Below are 16,001 nucleotides of genomic sequence, written 5' to 3'. Positions count from 1 at the left end.
CTTCCATGTTATATTTGCAGCACCTTGCTCAAGCCTAGGCCTAGAAGGTGTTCAGTATGTGTTGGTGAGTGGGTGGGTGGATGATGGATGGGTGGGTGGCTGAGTGGATGGGTGGAGGGATAAAGGAATGTAATCCAACCCCTTGATTTTATAGAGGAAGACCCTGTGGTTGAGAGGGGTCAAGTGACCTGCCAAAATCACAAAAATGTCCTGGATTAGAATTCTTTGTAATACACTGCATCCTTTTGACTTGAGCCATTTCTGACCAGTGAAATGTGCGTGGTTCAGATTCTTATTCTCTAAGACCCTAGTAGTAATGAGAGCTGCTGTTCATTTATCAGCTCTGCCAGGTATGGCACTTGGCACCCTACTGTCAATCCTCCCAACAACCCCGCAGAATAGAGGAATTATTTCCTCATTTTTCTGATGAGGAATCTGAGGGGGTAGAGGGAAGGGAACGCTAGGGGCAAACGTGATTGTGATATGAGAAAGTAGGGGGAGTCTGCACTGACTTTGAAAATGAGAGGGAAGAGAAGGTTCAGAAGAAGATAGGATGGGGGAAAAGCAGCCTGGGTGTCATTGAGTCACTATTTTTAGGGCCTGGTGCTCCAGGATGGCCACGCTCTCCTTAGATTTGAAAGTTTTTAAACCCCTGTGAGCCTCAGTTTTTCATGAATAAAATGGTAGTAACAATATCCGTTGTGCAGGGGTTTGTGAGGATTAAGTGTGAAATGTACGTAAAGCCCCATCAGAAGGTCTTGCTTGTCGTATTCCTTTTGGTTTTGACTTAGAGTGGTTACTGTGGTTTTTCAATTTCAGGAGATGAAGTTTCAGTGCATTATGACCCCATGATTGCAAAGCTGGTCGTATGGGCTGCAGATCGCCAGGCGGCCTTGACGAAGCTGAGGTACAGCCTTCGTCAGTACAACGTAAGTGACCTGGGGCCATGTTGGTGACCCTGATGCTCTTTGTATCTCTACAGCCAAGCATGTCTGCCACGATTGGTCAGCCTTTGTCTTTGTAAACTTATTTCCACCAATTACCCATATATCACGAACAAAATAATTTCCCCTGGAAGAATTTCCCGTGGGTCAGGGTAGGGTTTGAGGGCTTCTTGATTTCAGCTGGAAACGAAAGATTGCGGGACTAGAAGTATTAGTGTCAGTGTTACACTTCAGTGAAATCTGATGTGAAATTCCTATTCATCCCATAGATAAGGCCAGCTACACAAGTGTGGCCTACAGTCTCGTGTTATTTTCTTCAAAGGAAAATACTTATGTTCGGTTTTATCCATTTGATAGAGATTATTGCCTTTCTGTAGCACATTAATTTTCTTGGCCCAGTAAGTCCCCTACCACTCCGATTTACTTCACAGAAGGATTTTTTATTAAACCATGATATTCAGATTGTTACATGTCATTAATTTGATCAAACATCTGATCTCTGTGGCTTCAACCATGCCAGCCTCCTTGTCATTCCATAGACACACCCTGCATGGAGCCATGTGTTTCTGTTCTCTCTTCCAGAATGTTCTTCCCCCACATGATCTCAGACTCCCTCCTCACCGCCCTCAGCCCCTGCTCACCTCCTCAGAGTCCTTCCCGCGCCACTCCATTAAAATAGGACCCCTTGCTGTTCTCTCTCCCCTTAGCCAGCCTTTATTTTTCTTCATATCACCTGACATTATATTAGATATTTGTTTATAGATATTGCTTGTTATCTGTCCCTAGCAGGTAAGCTCTGAGAGGGCAAGGACTTGTATATTCTGTTCCTTACTGTGTCCCCAGTACCTGGATCAGGGCCTGGCACCTAAAAGGTGCTCAGTAAATGGCTGTTAAATAAATGAATGAGTGGGTGAATGAGTGAATGAATGAATGAATAAACCCGAGACTCAGATAGCTGGTTTTACCCTTGATCTCATTTGTTAGGTGGATTTGGGTTAATTTTTATATCAGTGTGTAAAATTTGGATGTTGGTATTGGAAGAAAGCTCTTTTGAGGTCATTTAATCCCGTCCTCTCCCCAGCGTAGCAATCCTGCCCTCTGTTTGCAGTCTTCCTGTTTTGTGGGAGAGCTCTGAGTGGCGGTTCTTCAATATCTTGCAAATAAATTCCATTTAAGTTTCTTAGTGTTTATTGCTTTCCTAACCTGAGTCAATTAAATGTCTCCGCACTGCCCACCCGAACACCATTTCCTATGTCCTCTATATCGTAGTAAAACGTGGTCTTAAGTGTTCAGTCCAGATATATAGTGATGGTGAAGTGAGTTTTTTTGTTTTGTTTTGTTTTTCCTGAGAGTTGTCTAATCACCAATGGTACCTTAGTAGGTTTTTATTTTTCCCATAGCAGAAAGTACTTAGTAGAAGGAGCAGATGACATAAAAATGCTTTTCTGAATCTGTTGTTTTCCCCACTCAATGGGGTTGTGGGCTTTATTCTCTTCCTAGATTGTCGGACTGCACACCAACATTGACTTCCTCCTCCGCCTGTCTGGCCACCCGGAGTTCGAAGCAGGGAACGTGCACACTGATTTCATCCCTCGACACCGTGAAGAACTGTTGCCGCATCGGAAGGCTGCCGCCAACGAGGTTCTGTGCCAGGCAGCTCTGGGTCTCATTCTCAAGGAGAAGGCTATGTCTGAGGTTTTCAAAATGCAGACGCAGGGTACAGAATGCTTTTCTCTTTCCTCTGCTGGTCAAGATTTTATGAATAATCATTGAATGTGCTTTTCTTTCTTCATGCCGCTCTTGCCTCCCTTTTCTTCTCTCGGTGATTGGCACCATCTCTGCTAATGTGTTTTTTAGTATGAAGTAGAGCTCTTCACATATCGTGGATACACCCATAAATACTTTTTAACCCATTGAGTATAACTTAACTAATCCCCTAGCAATGTAGAGGTGGATCTCTTTTCAACCAAACACTAGTTCTTCCCTCATCCTGTGCTGATCCCTTCCAACTTCTTTTGTTCACCACTCCTTGTGGCCTACTTTGTTGTGTCCTCTGTACCGGCAGCAACTTCCCTGGCCCAGGAGACCAAAGACAGAGCGCTGGAGACTCTCAGATTCCCTTGGATTACCCGTGGTTTATTATTGAGTTATTTCCTCCTCTCTTTTTCCATTCTGTGATCAAATTTCTGACTAACTAGAAACCTAGGTATTTCATCGTGTCATAGAGTCTGAGCATAGGAAGGACTAAGGCAGGGATTCATCCTGGCTGCACACGGGTGCATCCCTGCGTCAGCATCCCCACTAATTGTTGCCTATCCTCTTCCTAAGAGTTCAGGAAGCTGGAAATTCATTTGCTTATTACAGTTTTGGTCAGTTCTCCATTAAAAAGTTCTTCCCTCTAAATTGAGCAAAATCCAAGTTCTCCCAAACTTGCTCCAAAATATTCACTCAGGCTAACTCTGACCTTTGAAGCAAACAGGAAAAAAAAAAACGAATCCATTTATCTCTTCATTATTATTAGGATTTTTATGTTATTATTATTATAGGATCCTATTATTAGGATCTTTGATTTCTGGATTCATTCAAGAACGTTATATTGAAAGCTTAAAATATATAACTACATCTTTAGGAGATTTGTGCTCTATCCTCATTTTGTCCTTTTACGTTAAATGAATGCACCTAAATATGCCGCATATGGTATTCCTAAGCCTGAACTTAGCATTTTTAGAATAAAGTATCCTCTTACTCTTACTTTCCTTTGTAAAATGTATAACTGGCACAGATATGAGCTTCAGAATAAATTGTTTCAGGTTAGCTATGTTGTAGCTCCTGGATATTGTCCAACAAAGGCTGTATTCTTAAATGCCTGCAGGCTGGACCAGTGGCATAGAATGAAAGAGGGCAGGTGAAGGAAAAATAGTGATTTGGGTGACCTGGACTGCATTTACCCTACCAAAAAGGGGTGACCACTGTGCCACTTAAGCCATCAGAGAATAAGAATTTAGGCTGTGAATATTCAGACTTTTCAAGAGAAGCTGGGATTTTTCATATGAAATTCCCTGAAATGTAAATGAAAATGTCTAATTTAAATTCAAAGCAATGAGAAGAATAAAGAAAACACTTTTGAGCTGCCAGTTGTAGAACCTGTGTTTTGTGTTTTCTTTTGTAAGGTGTAAATTTAGTAGGCTTGATGTTTCGAAATTTGTTGTTGAGTTTTAAATTTTTTTTTAGATCAGTATTCTCCTTTTGCATCCAGCAGTGGAAGAAGACTGAATACCTGTTACACCAGAAACGTGACTCTTAGGGATGGTGAAAACAGTGAGTAATGTTTTATTAAAAGAGAAGTGTGTGGGGGTTGGCTCTGTGATCCAGTGGTTAAGTATGCGCTCTCCACTTCACTTTGGTGGCCCAGGGTTTCACTGGTTCGGATCCTGGGCGCGGACATGGCACCGCTCGTCAGGCCACACTGAGGTGGCATCCCACATGCCACAACTAGAAAGACCCACAACTAAAATATATAACTATGTTCAGGGGGATTTGGGGAGAAAAAGCAGAAAAAAAAAAAAAGATTGGCAACAGTTGTTAGCTCAGGTGGCCATCTTTAAAAAAAAAAAAAGAAACGTGCTTCATAGAAATATATCACATTTACCTGAAAAAAAAAGACTCAGCCTATCCACAATCAGTCAATCACATTTTTTAAGATCTCTAGCCTAAACGTTGGAAGGAAGTATGCCAAAATAATAGATTTGATTGGCTCTGGGTGGTAGAGTTAAGGACATTTATTTATTTTCTTTACGCTTTTTGTATATTTTATAAATATTCTAAAAATACGTCATAAAGCATAGATAGCAAAATGAATGACATGAAATACCCCAAAATGTCAGTGAGGTTACCCTTGGCTGCTGGGATTTGAGGTGATCCTTTTTCCCTTCACTTTTTTATACTTTCTTTGCGATTTTTCTTCAGTGAAATTGTATTACTTTAAAATTTTAAAAATACCCAGAACTATTTGAAGGAGGGAGGATTACCCACTGCTCAGGCAGTGTTTCAGGTGGAAGTGGCTTCCTAATGAGCTAAGATTTATGAAGTGCCTTATCATGTATAAATTTTTATCTTCACCACAACCAAGGGGGAGTCACTGTCACCGACATGTGGCTGATGAAACTGCACACGGAAGGTGAAGTAACTTACTCAAGGCGATTGAGTGGCAGAGCCAAGACGGACACCCGGTTGTTCTGACCTTGACTCCTGTGCTATTTCCACCATTTTTCCAGTGAAAATTGATTTTTGATTGCAAACTAATATGAGTATCCTCAGGGTGGGGGCTGATTTACTGTAACTGAACTCAGGAGAGGCTGACACCGAAGCCTGAAGGCAGTTCATAAATTTATGGCTGGAACAATGTCCCAGAGGGACCAGAATCCTGTGACAGCTGCTGGCTGTATCCCTTCTGCTGCGGGACAGTTTGCCTGGGAAGCCAGATGAGTGTGCGGTCAGAGCTGGGAGGGCTGGATAGCCTTGAGTGTGAGGTGTCGCTGGACTATGATAGCTCCGTTATGACAATGTGCCTATCAGGTAGAAGAGAATCCCCCTACCGGCTCATCACAGCACTCTTGTCCGTGGACAGAGTAGGGTCTTCTTTACCTCAACTCTATGGAGATACCCACTCACTTATTAACAAATTCTTGGTTCACAGAAGTTGATTGGGCTGCAGCTCTTTAGGTATTTTTTTCATCCTGAGCCTAGATGGCCATTACCTTAAGTGCATTGAATATATGGAAAGAAAGTTTGCAAACATCCCTTACAGAGTAGCGTTCTGCAAATGGTTAACCTATCCATTTTATTCTGGTAAGTTCATTCATTGCATCCTGAAAAATAGCCTCCAAACTCTGGGTGTGTCTTACCCTAGACTGCTATACGCTAAATACGAGTATCAGCAGCAATAAAGTTTCAGTGCCCTCTTCAACCTAAATTAACAGAAAAACCACTTGTGTGATTATAATTCACATGAGCCAACTATTATTTGGCATGAATCTTCTCTAAGAACTGAGCAGTGTTTTGAGTTATTGTGTATTTCTTGGAATTTTTTAAAATTTTAATTAAAAAATAAATAAATACATAATGGAGAAGCCAACATGATTGCTGGTCACTCCATCCCTTTGATAGAATTTTTCAACAGTAATCCAGGTCTGAATGTAATAGCTTTCAGAAATGTTGTGATGAGTCTCTAATAAATGCTGGTCAGCAGTGACCATGGTTGGTTAAGAGAATGCACCAGACAGAAAGTCTAAGGGCCGGAAGCATTTATGAATCTAAAGTAGAACCAGGGGGCCGGCCCGGTGGCGCAGCGGTTAAGTGCACACATTCTGCTTCGGTGGCCCGGGGTTCACCGGTTCAGATCCCAGGTGTGGACATGGCAGTGCTTGGCACACCATGCTGTGGTAGGCGTCCCACATATAAAGTGGAGGAAGATGGGCATGGATGTTAGCTCATGGCCAGTCTTCCTCAGCAAAAAGAGGAGGATTGGTAGTAGTTGGCTCAGGGCTAATCTTCCTCAAAATAAATAAATAGGTAAATAAATAAAGTAGAACCAGCTTTTAATGGTCTCAGTGAGAATGACCATGTATTTTAAATATTCAAGGCTTGAAAAATAGTCTTACTTCGTTACTAGTGGCCATGTTTCACAGAACCCTTCAATAATAATAGTAATAATAATAATGATAATAATAAAAGCTAACATTTATTGAGTGTTTGGTATGTGTCAGATATTGTGTTAAGCACTTTCCATGCATCTCATTTGAATTTTTGGAACAGGCCAATGAGATCAGTGTTATTATTTGTGTCAACTTTATAAATAGGGAACAAAGGCTTAGAGAGAGCAATAAATTTCTTAAAGGCACACCAAAAGTAGTTGGTGGAGCCAGAATTTGCACCCACACTCCAGGGTGCATGTGCTTACCTAAGACTGCACCATGCTGAAGTTCCATACTTTATTAAATATATCAGAGGATGTTTAAGGTTCTCTTTGGGGCCGAGAGCTATCTAGGGGAGGGAGGAGCAAGATCAGTTGCCCTACAATATATAAAAGAATTTAGAGTTTTCCCGGCAGTGTCTTTACTATGATGCTGTTGGCATTCATGTCAGTTAAATACTTTTCATATTTTATAAAGTGAAAGAAAACTGATCTGGTGTAACTGGATGCATTTTCTCTTAAGAAGGGTTAAAGATATTGACAAGATAGGGTGGAGAACTTTCATTCATTCATACATTCAGTACAAAGTTTTTGAAAAAATAGACATTCTAAGTAATGTGAAAAAGAGAAAAAAAGATGTCATTGTCCCTAATTTTTTCCTGTAAGGAATTTACCATTTGGCAAAGGAGAAGTGTATGTGTTGGGAAGGTGGATGGCAAAGTGGTTAACAGTGCAGGCCCCGGACTGTATGGGTTTGAATTCTGGCTACCCTCTTGTCTGTGCCCCTTGGGCAAGTCATACACTCTCTCTGAGCATCAAAAGTCCTCAGCTGTAAATGGGGATGGTAGTGGTAATTTACTTCCTTGGGTTATTGTGGATATTCAATGAGACAACACATATAAAGCATTTAGTTCATTGTACGGCATATAGCAAGCAGTTGATAAACATTAGCCTGTCATCATCATCATCATTATTACTAAACTATCCCCTTGCTACTTTTTTTTTTTTTTTTTTTTTTTGAGGAAGGTTAGCCCTGAGCTAACATCTGCCACCAATCCTCCTCTTTTTGCTGAGGAAGACTGACCCTGAGCTAACATCCATGTCATCCTCCTCTACTTTATATGTGGGACGCCTACCACAGCATGGCTTGCCAAGCAGTACCATGTCCACACCCAGGATCCAAACTGGCAAACCCTGGGCCGCCAAAGCAGAAAATGCACACTTAACCTCTGTGCCACCGGGCCAGCCCCCCCTTGCTACCTTTGAAAGAACAAAGTAGATATGTGTGTCACATTTAATAAAAAAGAGTTGGTTGCAGAACAATATGTTTAACAATATCCTATTTTTGTAAAACAGAAATATAAGTTTGAATGTGCATTTTAAAAGGTCTGCAAGGACTCATACATTAAAGTGTTTGGTAGTAGTTACATCTGGGCAGTAGAGAGCACTTTCACTTTTTACTTTATGTACTTATATACTTGACTTTTGTGGACATTTTTATTTTTGCAATTCTTTAAAACAACTGATAAAGAGAAAAATCACTCTGTCATAAAGCTGGACAAAGGGAGAATCATAATAGTGGGGTGAGGAAGATCAGCCATTTTTGGTGAGGAAGATTGGCCCTGAGCTAACATCTGTTGCCAGTCGCCCTCTGTTTACTATGTGGGATGCTGCCACGGCAAGGCTTGATGAGTCATGTGTAGGTCCACACCTGGGATCCAAACCAGTGAACCCTGGGCCACTGAAGTGGAACGTAAGAACTTATCCACTGCATCACTGGGCTGGCCCCCTAATAGTATTTTATAAGTAGAAGGCTAAATGTTCAGAGGAGAGAGAATTCATTCCACCTGGACAGACTCTTCCCAAGGACAGTGACTGAGCAAGGTGTGAATGAGGGGTGGGGTTTCAGTTGGTGTGGCTGGGGCCCAGTAAGGTAGTGAAGGAGGAGCATGAGGCACAGTGAGGGGAAGGCTGGGGGCACATAGGGAGAATATTAATTGGCCCATTTTCTCATTTGGTTGGAATATAGGGCTATGTAGAAGAATGGTGGGAAGTAAGACTGAGAGTCTGGTGCCTTCAATACCAGGCCAAATATTTGAATGTGGGAACATGCTAGGAAACATCAGCTGGAAGTGTTGAGCTTGAAGTCCTTGGCGGACCTCCTCAGAGTTCAGCCAACTGGAGGCCGTCAGCCTGAATCAGGGTAGAGCAATGGGAATGGAAAGGAAGAAAGCATAGGACAGATATTCAAAGGGAAGAATGTGGCACTTTGTGGTGACTGCTGGAGGTGGAAGGCAAAGGAGAAGGAGAAAGCAAGAGTGACAGATTTTATGACCTGAATGACTAAGAGAATAGCTGTGCCAGTCATGGTGCTCACGGATCAGGAGAGAAAGCAGGTGGAGGGGGAAGATGATTTGTTGGACCCAATGTGTTCATTTTCAGGTGCAAATAGAGCAATGGCAATGACTAATCAGAATTCTGGAGAAGGAAGGTCAGGGCTGGAAACAGATTTGAGCTGGCAGCATCAAAATGGCGGTCAAAGTGTCAGGAATCGATGAAATGACTTTTGTCTGCATTCTCTACCCCACAAAGCTTTTGATTTCTGTCTCCTAGAGTAGTCTTTAACCAATTCTGTATTCACATAATAATATAGATATATTGTATATTATATTTGTGTAGTCCGTTACAGTTTATAAAGCACTTTTGCATTTAATTAATCATTGTTACGTTCATTGAATGGGTCAGAATGGATCAGAAAATCAAGACTCAGGTTTTAAATGACTTAGTCAAAATCGCAGGGGTGATCCCACCACAGATGGCAGATGTGGGTCTTAAACCAAAGCTTCTCTTTCCCAGTTCACTGCATTTTCTACTGTAACACTGCAGCCATTCTTGTTGAGGGAAAAATATCTAAAATATCCTACAACATTAAAAGAGTTAAAACTCCACTTTTTAAAACAGAAAAGTTTCAAATTCACCCTTATTGCAACCTATCTGATAGATCTTGCTTTTTTAAATCTTTGTTGTCTGGGAGTTAAAAGGGTTGATATCCCTAACAGCTAGTTTTCTTTAGGTTGAAAGTGAGATTTTTAGAATCTCAGTTATTGAATGTCTTCTAATTTTCTTCAATTTTTTCCCCCTTTTCCGTAAAGATGTAGCCATAGCTGTAACATATAACCATGATGGGTCATATAGCATGCAGGTAAGCCTTATTGGTTTTGTTCTACAGTTCAGAGCTAAATCGGATGTCTCGTACTGAGTAGGGTCTCTTTTCACTCTCTGGTTTCTCCTAAGCCATTGACTATTATGACTATAGTTAGGAGAATGTCATGTGCTTTTATTTCAAACAATTTGGGGGAATTACCCCCTGTACAGTCTCTGATTGTTTATCCAGTTTGGCTGTGGTTCACTTAAGGATAAAAACTTGGTAAAAAATAATACCTTTGAGTCCAACGCCTGACAAGCCCCTAAAATGTGTGCATGTATTTACATCTAAAGCGGCAGTTCTCAAACTTTTTGGTCTCAAGACCCCTGAACACTCTTAAAAATTATTGAAGCTCCCCGAAGAACTTTTGTTTGTGTTGTTTACATCTATTAATATTTACTATTTAGAAAATTAAACTGAAAACATTTTTATTTATTTTTTAATGTATATTTTAAAAATATATGCAAGAAAATTTACCATTTTAACCATTTCTAAGCATGCAGTTCAGTGGCATGAAATACATTTACATTGTTGTGCAACCATCACCACCATCCACCTGCAGAATTTTTCTTCTCTTATAAAACTGAAACTCTGTACCCATTAAATTATAACACCACACCCCCACCATCCCCCCAAACCCTGGCAACCACCATTCTACTTTCTGTCTCTGTGAATTTGATAACTCTAGGTACCTCATATAAGTTAAATCATTCAGCATTTGCCTTTTGTGATTGGCTTATTTCACTTAGCATAATGTCTTTAAGGTTCTTCCATGTTGTAGCATGTGTCAAAATTTTCTTCCTTTTTTAATGCTGAATAGTATTCCATTGTTTGTATGTACCACCCTATTCATTCATCTGTTGATGGATACTTGGGTTGCTTCCTCCTTTTGGCTTTTATAAATAATGCTTCTATGAACATGGACATATGAATATCTCTTCAAGACTCTATTCTCAGTTCTTTCGGGCATATACCCAGAAGTAGAATTGCTGGACCCTATGGTAATTCTATTTTGAATTTTTTGAGGAACCTACCATATTATTTTCTGTAGTAGCTGCACCATTTTACATTCCCACCAACAAGGGTTCCAATTTCTCCACATCCTTGCCAACACTTACTTTCTGTTGTTGTTGTTTTTTCTTTCTTAAAAAAGCCATCCTCATGGGCCTCAAGTGGTATCTCATTGTGATTTTGGTTTGCATTTTCATAATGATTAATGATGTTGAGTGTCTTTTCATACACGAATTGGCTATTTGTTTATCTTCTTGGGAGAAATGTCTATTCAAGTCCTTTGCCTATTTTTTAAATCAGATTGGTTTTTTTATTGTTGTTGAGTTGTAGGATAAACTGAGAAAACTTTAAAACCTAAGATTACACAAGCACGCACTCCATCAGAGCGATAACATAATCTCATGCCCTGCTGTCTCAAGAAAATGCCAGTGTATACATGTGAGAGGATGAGGGTAAAAAATGCAAATAACATCAGTATTATTATGAAATAGCTTGATTTTGATGACCACTTTTCAGAGTCTTGGGGACCCCAAGGAATCCACAGGTCATACTTTGAGAATCTCTAAAGTTTTTATGATTGCTCTCAATTAAAAGAAGTCCATTACACTGGCAAAATGAAATGCTGAAAAGGTTAAAAAACGATGTGAGAAGTCAACCACATTCCTATAGTAAAATACAAATTCAGAACATAGAATAAATAATTTTTAATATGAGCTAAGAGATTTCAAATCCTGCAAAATGGATTTATTAATGATATGCTTTAGATCTCCCACTTTGAGGCGCATTGGTTTTCTTTCTCTGAGATTCAGAAAAGCTATAGAAAGTCTACTTACTTTGGTATTTGAGAGTTGTAATTCATATTGGTGCCTCTGGTATGGGGACCACTTCTTGTCCCTTGGTAAATGGTAAATTGCAGATTTGTACTAATCTACTCATGGAACTTAATTCACAAATTTAGTGGTTTTGCAAATCTTTAAACAAAACTGTTTCCAGTCTAACCTTTATTTTCTGAGAATTCCACAAACATTCAAATTGCTGTTTTAGTAGTTTACAAAGCAGAGGAAAATGTCATATTTAACTTAGAATAGATGAGCACCAATGTATAAATAGTGCAATATGACCTGTTTCCCCTTAGCCTATATAATATATTTGAAAAGAATAGCCACAGGACTTTGATACTAACATCTGGGAATTGAAATGAAAAATAGAGAAGATTTAAATGGATTTTCTGCGTGTAAGGAAATTTTTTCTTTAGTGTATATGAGAAAACATTCTTTAAAACAGAAAGGTTTCATGTCCTTTTGTCAGCTTCCTTGAAAGATTGTGTGAAATCTATTTTTTGGCACTCTCTCTCTTTGAGTGAGAAAATTGTGGTCAATCTCCAGCTAATTTATCTTCTTAAATCATAACTGAAACCCATAAACTGGATCTACGTGTTGGTGAAATACCATCTAATTATGTGGTTCTGGGTTTTTTCATGACTGGTTTTGGCACAGTAAAACTAAATTTGACTTTAAGTACTCAGAAATGAATACTAACATGGAACATACACAATCAAATTTTAGTAATTTGCTTAATTTGATTTATATTTCAATTTCACATTTTCATTGCTATTCTTAAATGAATCTTTATCTGTGGCATTATGGTGCTATAGATGTGTTATATAACTTTTTTTTTTCCATTTAACTATCTTACTGCTTTTTCTTTCTAGAGTATTTTATGAATCTTAGGGGAAAAGGTTTTACATGGCTTTTTAAAAAAAAACATTTTACGTGTTGTCTTTTGAAACTGTTCATAGTAAGAAATTGATTCTGATTTTATTAATTCTGTAGGGTTGTTCATTTATTTTAAGGATCTTATTTTTCTGTCTTTTCAGATTGAAGATAAAACTTTCCAGGTCCTTGGTGATCTTTGTAGTGAGGGAGACTGCACCTACCTAAAATGTTCTGTTAATGGAGTTGCTAGTAAAACGAAGCTAATTATCCTGGAAAACACTATTTACCTATTTTCCATGGTAATGTCTCTTCCTTATATGATACTGTTGGGGTTTGGGAGAAAATTGCTTGACCAGAGGCATTCCACCAAAAGAGCTTAGAAAGATCCCACTTTCTTCGATCACTGCTGTGACCTTTTCTCTGTTTCCCTCTCTGCTCTGTTTTATTGCCACATTCCTGCCTTCTCTAGTTCTTTTGTTTGTACAGATTCTCATTAATAGACACATGCATTTTCTTCCTTTGATTCCTTTGAAAGATGTCCCTACACCCTTCTTGTCAGAGTGTCTCCCTGCTCAGTAGGCAATGTTCTCATGGGGATTTGATTCCTGAACGCTTTCCCCAACCACCATTTTCCTGGCTCTTGGGATCCTGGGGATTTGGGAGGAAGTGACCATTGAGAGAGGAGTCTGTGGACCAGAAGTTCCTTGTGGGGAAGATGCGCAGTAGCAAGGTGGGTGGGGTCAGTGGAGTTCTCTTGGCAATCACAAGATGATGGAGGCAGTCTGTGCGTGGATTTGCTTGGGAGCTTGTTAGGAGCCCTTAGAATTCTGCATGGGCAGAAAAAAGAGAATGGATTATCAAATATACTGTGCCCTCTTTGGAGTCTTCTCACATTTGGGAACCATCTTACAGATCAGTCTTTGTGACGAGATGCCTTAGTATTCCAGTAATTAAACGACGTATATGGAGTCAAGGATGATCTCACTTACAGGCGTTCCTTTCCCTAGTCAGCATGTAGAGGCAGTATAGTGGAGTGATGAAGAGCGTGAGTCTGGACTGTGAAGCTGCCTTGGTTCAATTCCTGGCCCCACCACTTAGCAGCTGTGTGACCTTGGGCAAATTAAACTTTCTGGGCTTGGGGTCCCCATCTGTAAACAGGAATTACAACAGTACCTACCTCAATAAGGTTGTTGTGACGATTAATGACATAATATATATAATTGTTAAGAACAGTTCCTGGCTTAGAGTAAGCACTTGATAGTGGGAATGCTACTAAAAATAGCTTCCAGACAGTGGCTACCTTTTACCAACAGTTAGAAACGTTAATTCCTTTAATCCCCTGTGAGGCATGTATACCATTACTCCTGTATAATGGGAAACCCAAACCGAGAGGGGTTTAGTAATTTGCTCAAGGTCACAAAGCTAGATTGGAACCCTGGTGTTAAAGATGACTAATATTTAACAAATAGCTTGAAAACAATTGTTACTTTAGGTATGTTAGTAAAAGTACAGTAATAAGATCTTGATTTCATTTCCAGTTTGTGTTCTGTTTATAGGAAGGAAGTATTCAGATTGACATTCCAGTCCCCAAATACTTGTCTTCAGTGAGTTCAGAAGGAACTCAGGGAGGGACCATAGCTCCTATGGCTGGCACCATTGAAAAGGTAATCACATGAATGTATGTAAAATGATGTCCAGTAAGGCCCAATAAATGTTTTTGTTGAGTTTTGTCATATATACGCTTTTTCCCTCTAAATCTTGCTCATCGGAAAGCATCCATTTCAGGAAAACTAGAGGATCTATGATAGATTCAAGTTCTATATTGCAGTCTTCAGTGAAAACACCTATTTACCTATTTTCTGATAAAGACTGTGGTTTTGAAAGTGGGAATTTCTATCGAAGTACAAATAATCCAAATTGTCTTTTTAGGATTAAAATGGAGCATTTACCAAGCCATATCCAAAAGAGCTGTTTTTTAATGTTAAATTTAACAGCAAACACTTTATCATGAAATAACATTTTCTCTAATATACATAATTGCATCTGTGTTAAAAAAAACTGAGAGACTGGTATTGGTGAAGAACAACGTGGTTTGGTGTTGAATGCAGTGTATATTCAGAGTAGAGATCCATACTGATATAAATTCAAATGATGATCGATAGTAGTCTCCTTTTATGTGCTTGAATACAGTAGAGTCCCCTCAAATGCATTTAAATCCTAAAATGTCAACTGTATGTTCTTGGTACCAAAAAAAAAGAAGAAGAAGAAAACTTTTGGGGCTGGCCCCGTGGCCTAGTGGTTAAATTTGGCGTGCTGCACTACAGTGACCTGGGTTTGGATCCTGGGCACGGACCTACACCACTTGTCAGTGGCCATGCTGTGGCAGCGACCAATATACAAAACAGAGGAAGATTGGCACAGATGTTAGCTCAGGGCGAATCTTCCTCAGCAAAAAAGTAAATTAATAGGGGCCGGCCCAGTGGCGCAGAGGTTAAGTTTGCATGCTCTTCTTTGGCGGCCCAGGCTTCACCAGTTTGGATCCCAGGTGTGGACCTATGCACTGCTTATCAAGCCATGCTGTGGCAGGCGTCCCACATGTAAAGTAGAGGAAGATGGGCACAGATAGTAGCTCAGGGCTAATCTTCCTCAAAAAATAAATAAATAGGTAAATAAATAATAGAACAAAAAAAAAAGGAAGAAAACTATTTAAATAGTGTGAGTGATGTCGCCCACCATTCCCTCTGGAAGCATATGAACTAGGAGACTTGGATGTGCCTTTAGCTCATTCAGTCTCAGTTCCCACCGGCCTCTCATCATGTGCAGCCCTGCACAAGATGTGCACAGCATCTTTCATTCAAAGATGCACATTTTCCACATAACTGGCCCCTAAACCCACATCATTGATTTTATCGGGTGCTACTAAAGCACCCAGCGTTGGGTGATAAGTGGGGCTTTCAGGGGGTTTCTCGTTTTTCACAATTTGGCTCTACACATTGACTTTAGATTCTAACTCTACTGTGTGATGTTTCCAAAAACTCCTTCGTAACCACGTTAACCAAGAAGACAGTGAAACCATATGGGATATATGAGTTCATTTATACGTGTAGAAAGGAAAGTGGAGATACTTTTCTGGGGTTGCCAATAAGTTTAATTCTGTCACATGCAGATTGTCTATACATTTACTACACAGGGCACTGAAGACTTGAAACACTGTTCTAGACAACCTGAAAACTAGAAAACCAGGCAAGACCCTCTACCCTGCCTCTGGTGAAGACATTCGAGAATAGTAGTCCTTGGGGCCAGCCCCGTGGCCGAGTGGTTAAGTTCGCATGCTCCACTTCAGCGGCCCAGGCTTTCGCTGGTTCAAATCCTGGGTGGGGACATGGTACCGCTCATCAAGCCATGCTGAGACGGCATCCCACATGCCACAACTG

The 16,001-nt window shown here is 40.0% G+C and overlaps 1 protein-coding gene across 1 annotated transcript in view; it reads left to right on the top strand.

The window, feature by feature from the left end:
* The window catches only part of MCCC1 (methylcrotonyl-CoA carboxylase subunit 1), a 60,901-nt gene that overhangs the window by 43,244 nt on the left and 1,656 nt on the right, over nt 1-16,001 (top strand). Inside the window, exons 13-18 of the mRNA XM_001915596.5 lie at nt 820-929; nt 2,445-2,661; nt 4,176-4,262; nt 9,789-9,838; nt 12,729-12,866; nt 14,124-14,231. Of these exons, the coding sequence (XP_001915631.1) occupies nt 820-929; nt 2,445-2,661; nt 4,176-4,262; nt 9,789-9,838; nt 12,729-12,866; nt 14,124-14,231 (710 nt within the window). The remainder of the gene's footprint in view (nt 1-819; nt 930-2,444; nt 2,662-4,175; nt 4,263-9,788; nt 9,839-12,728; nt 12,867-14,123; nt 14,232-16,001) is intronic.

This window comes from Equus caballus, chromosome 19, assembly GCF_041296265.1.
Source record: "Equus caballus isolate H_3958 breed thoroughbred chromosome 19, TB-T2T, whole genome shotgun sequence".
Lineage (NCBI taxonomy): Eukaryota > Metazoa > Chordata > Mammalia > Perissodactyla > Equidae > Equus > Equus caballus.
The sequence above is the reverse complement of the archived record's forward strand: the minus strand, read 5'-3'. Positions and strand labels throughout refer to the sequence as shown.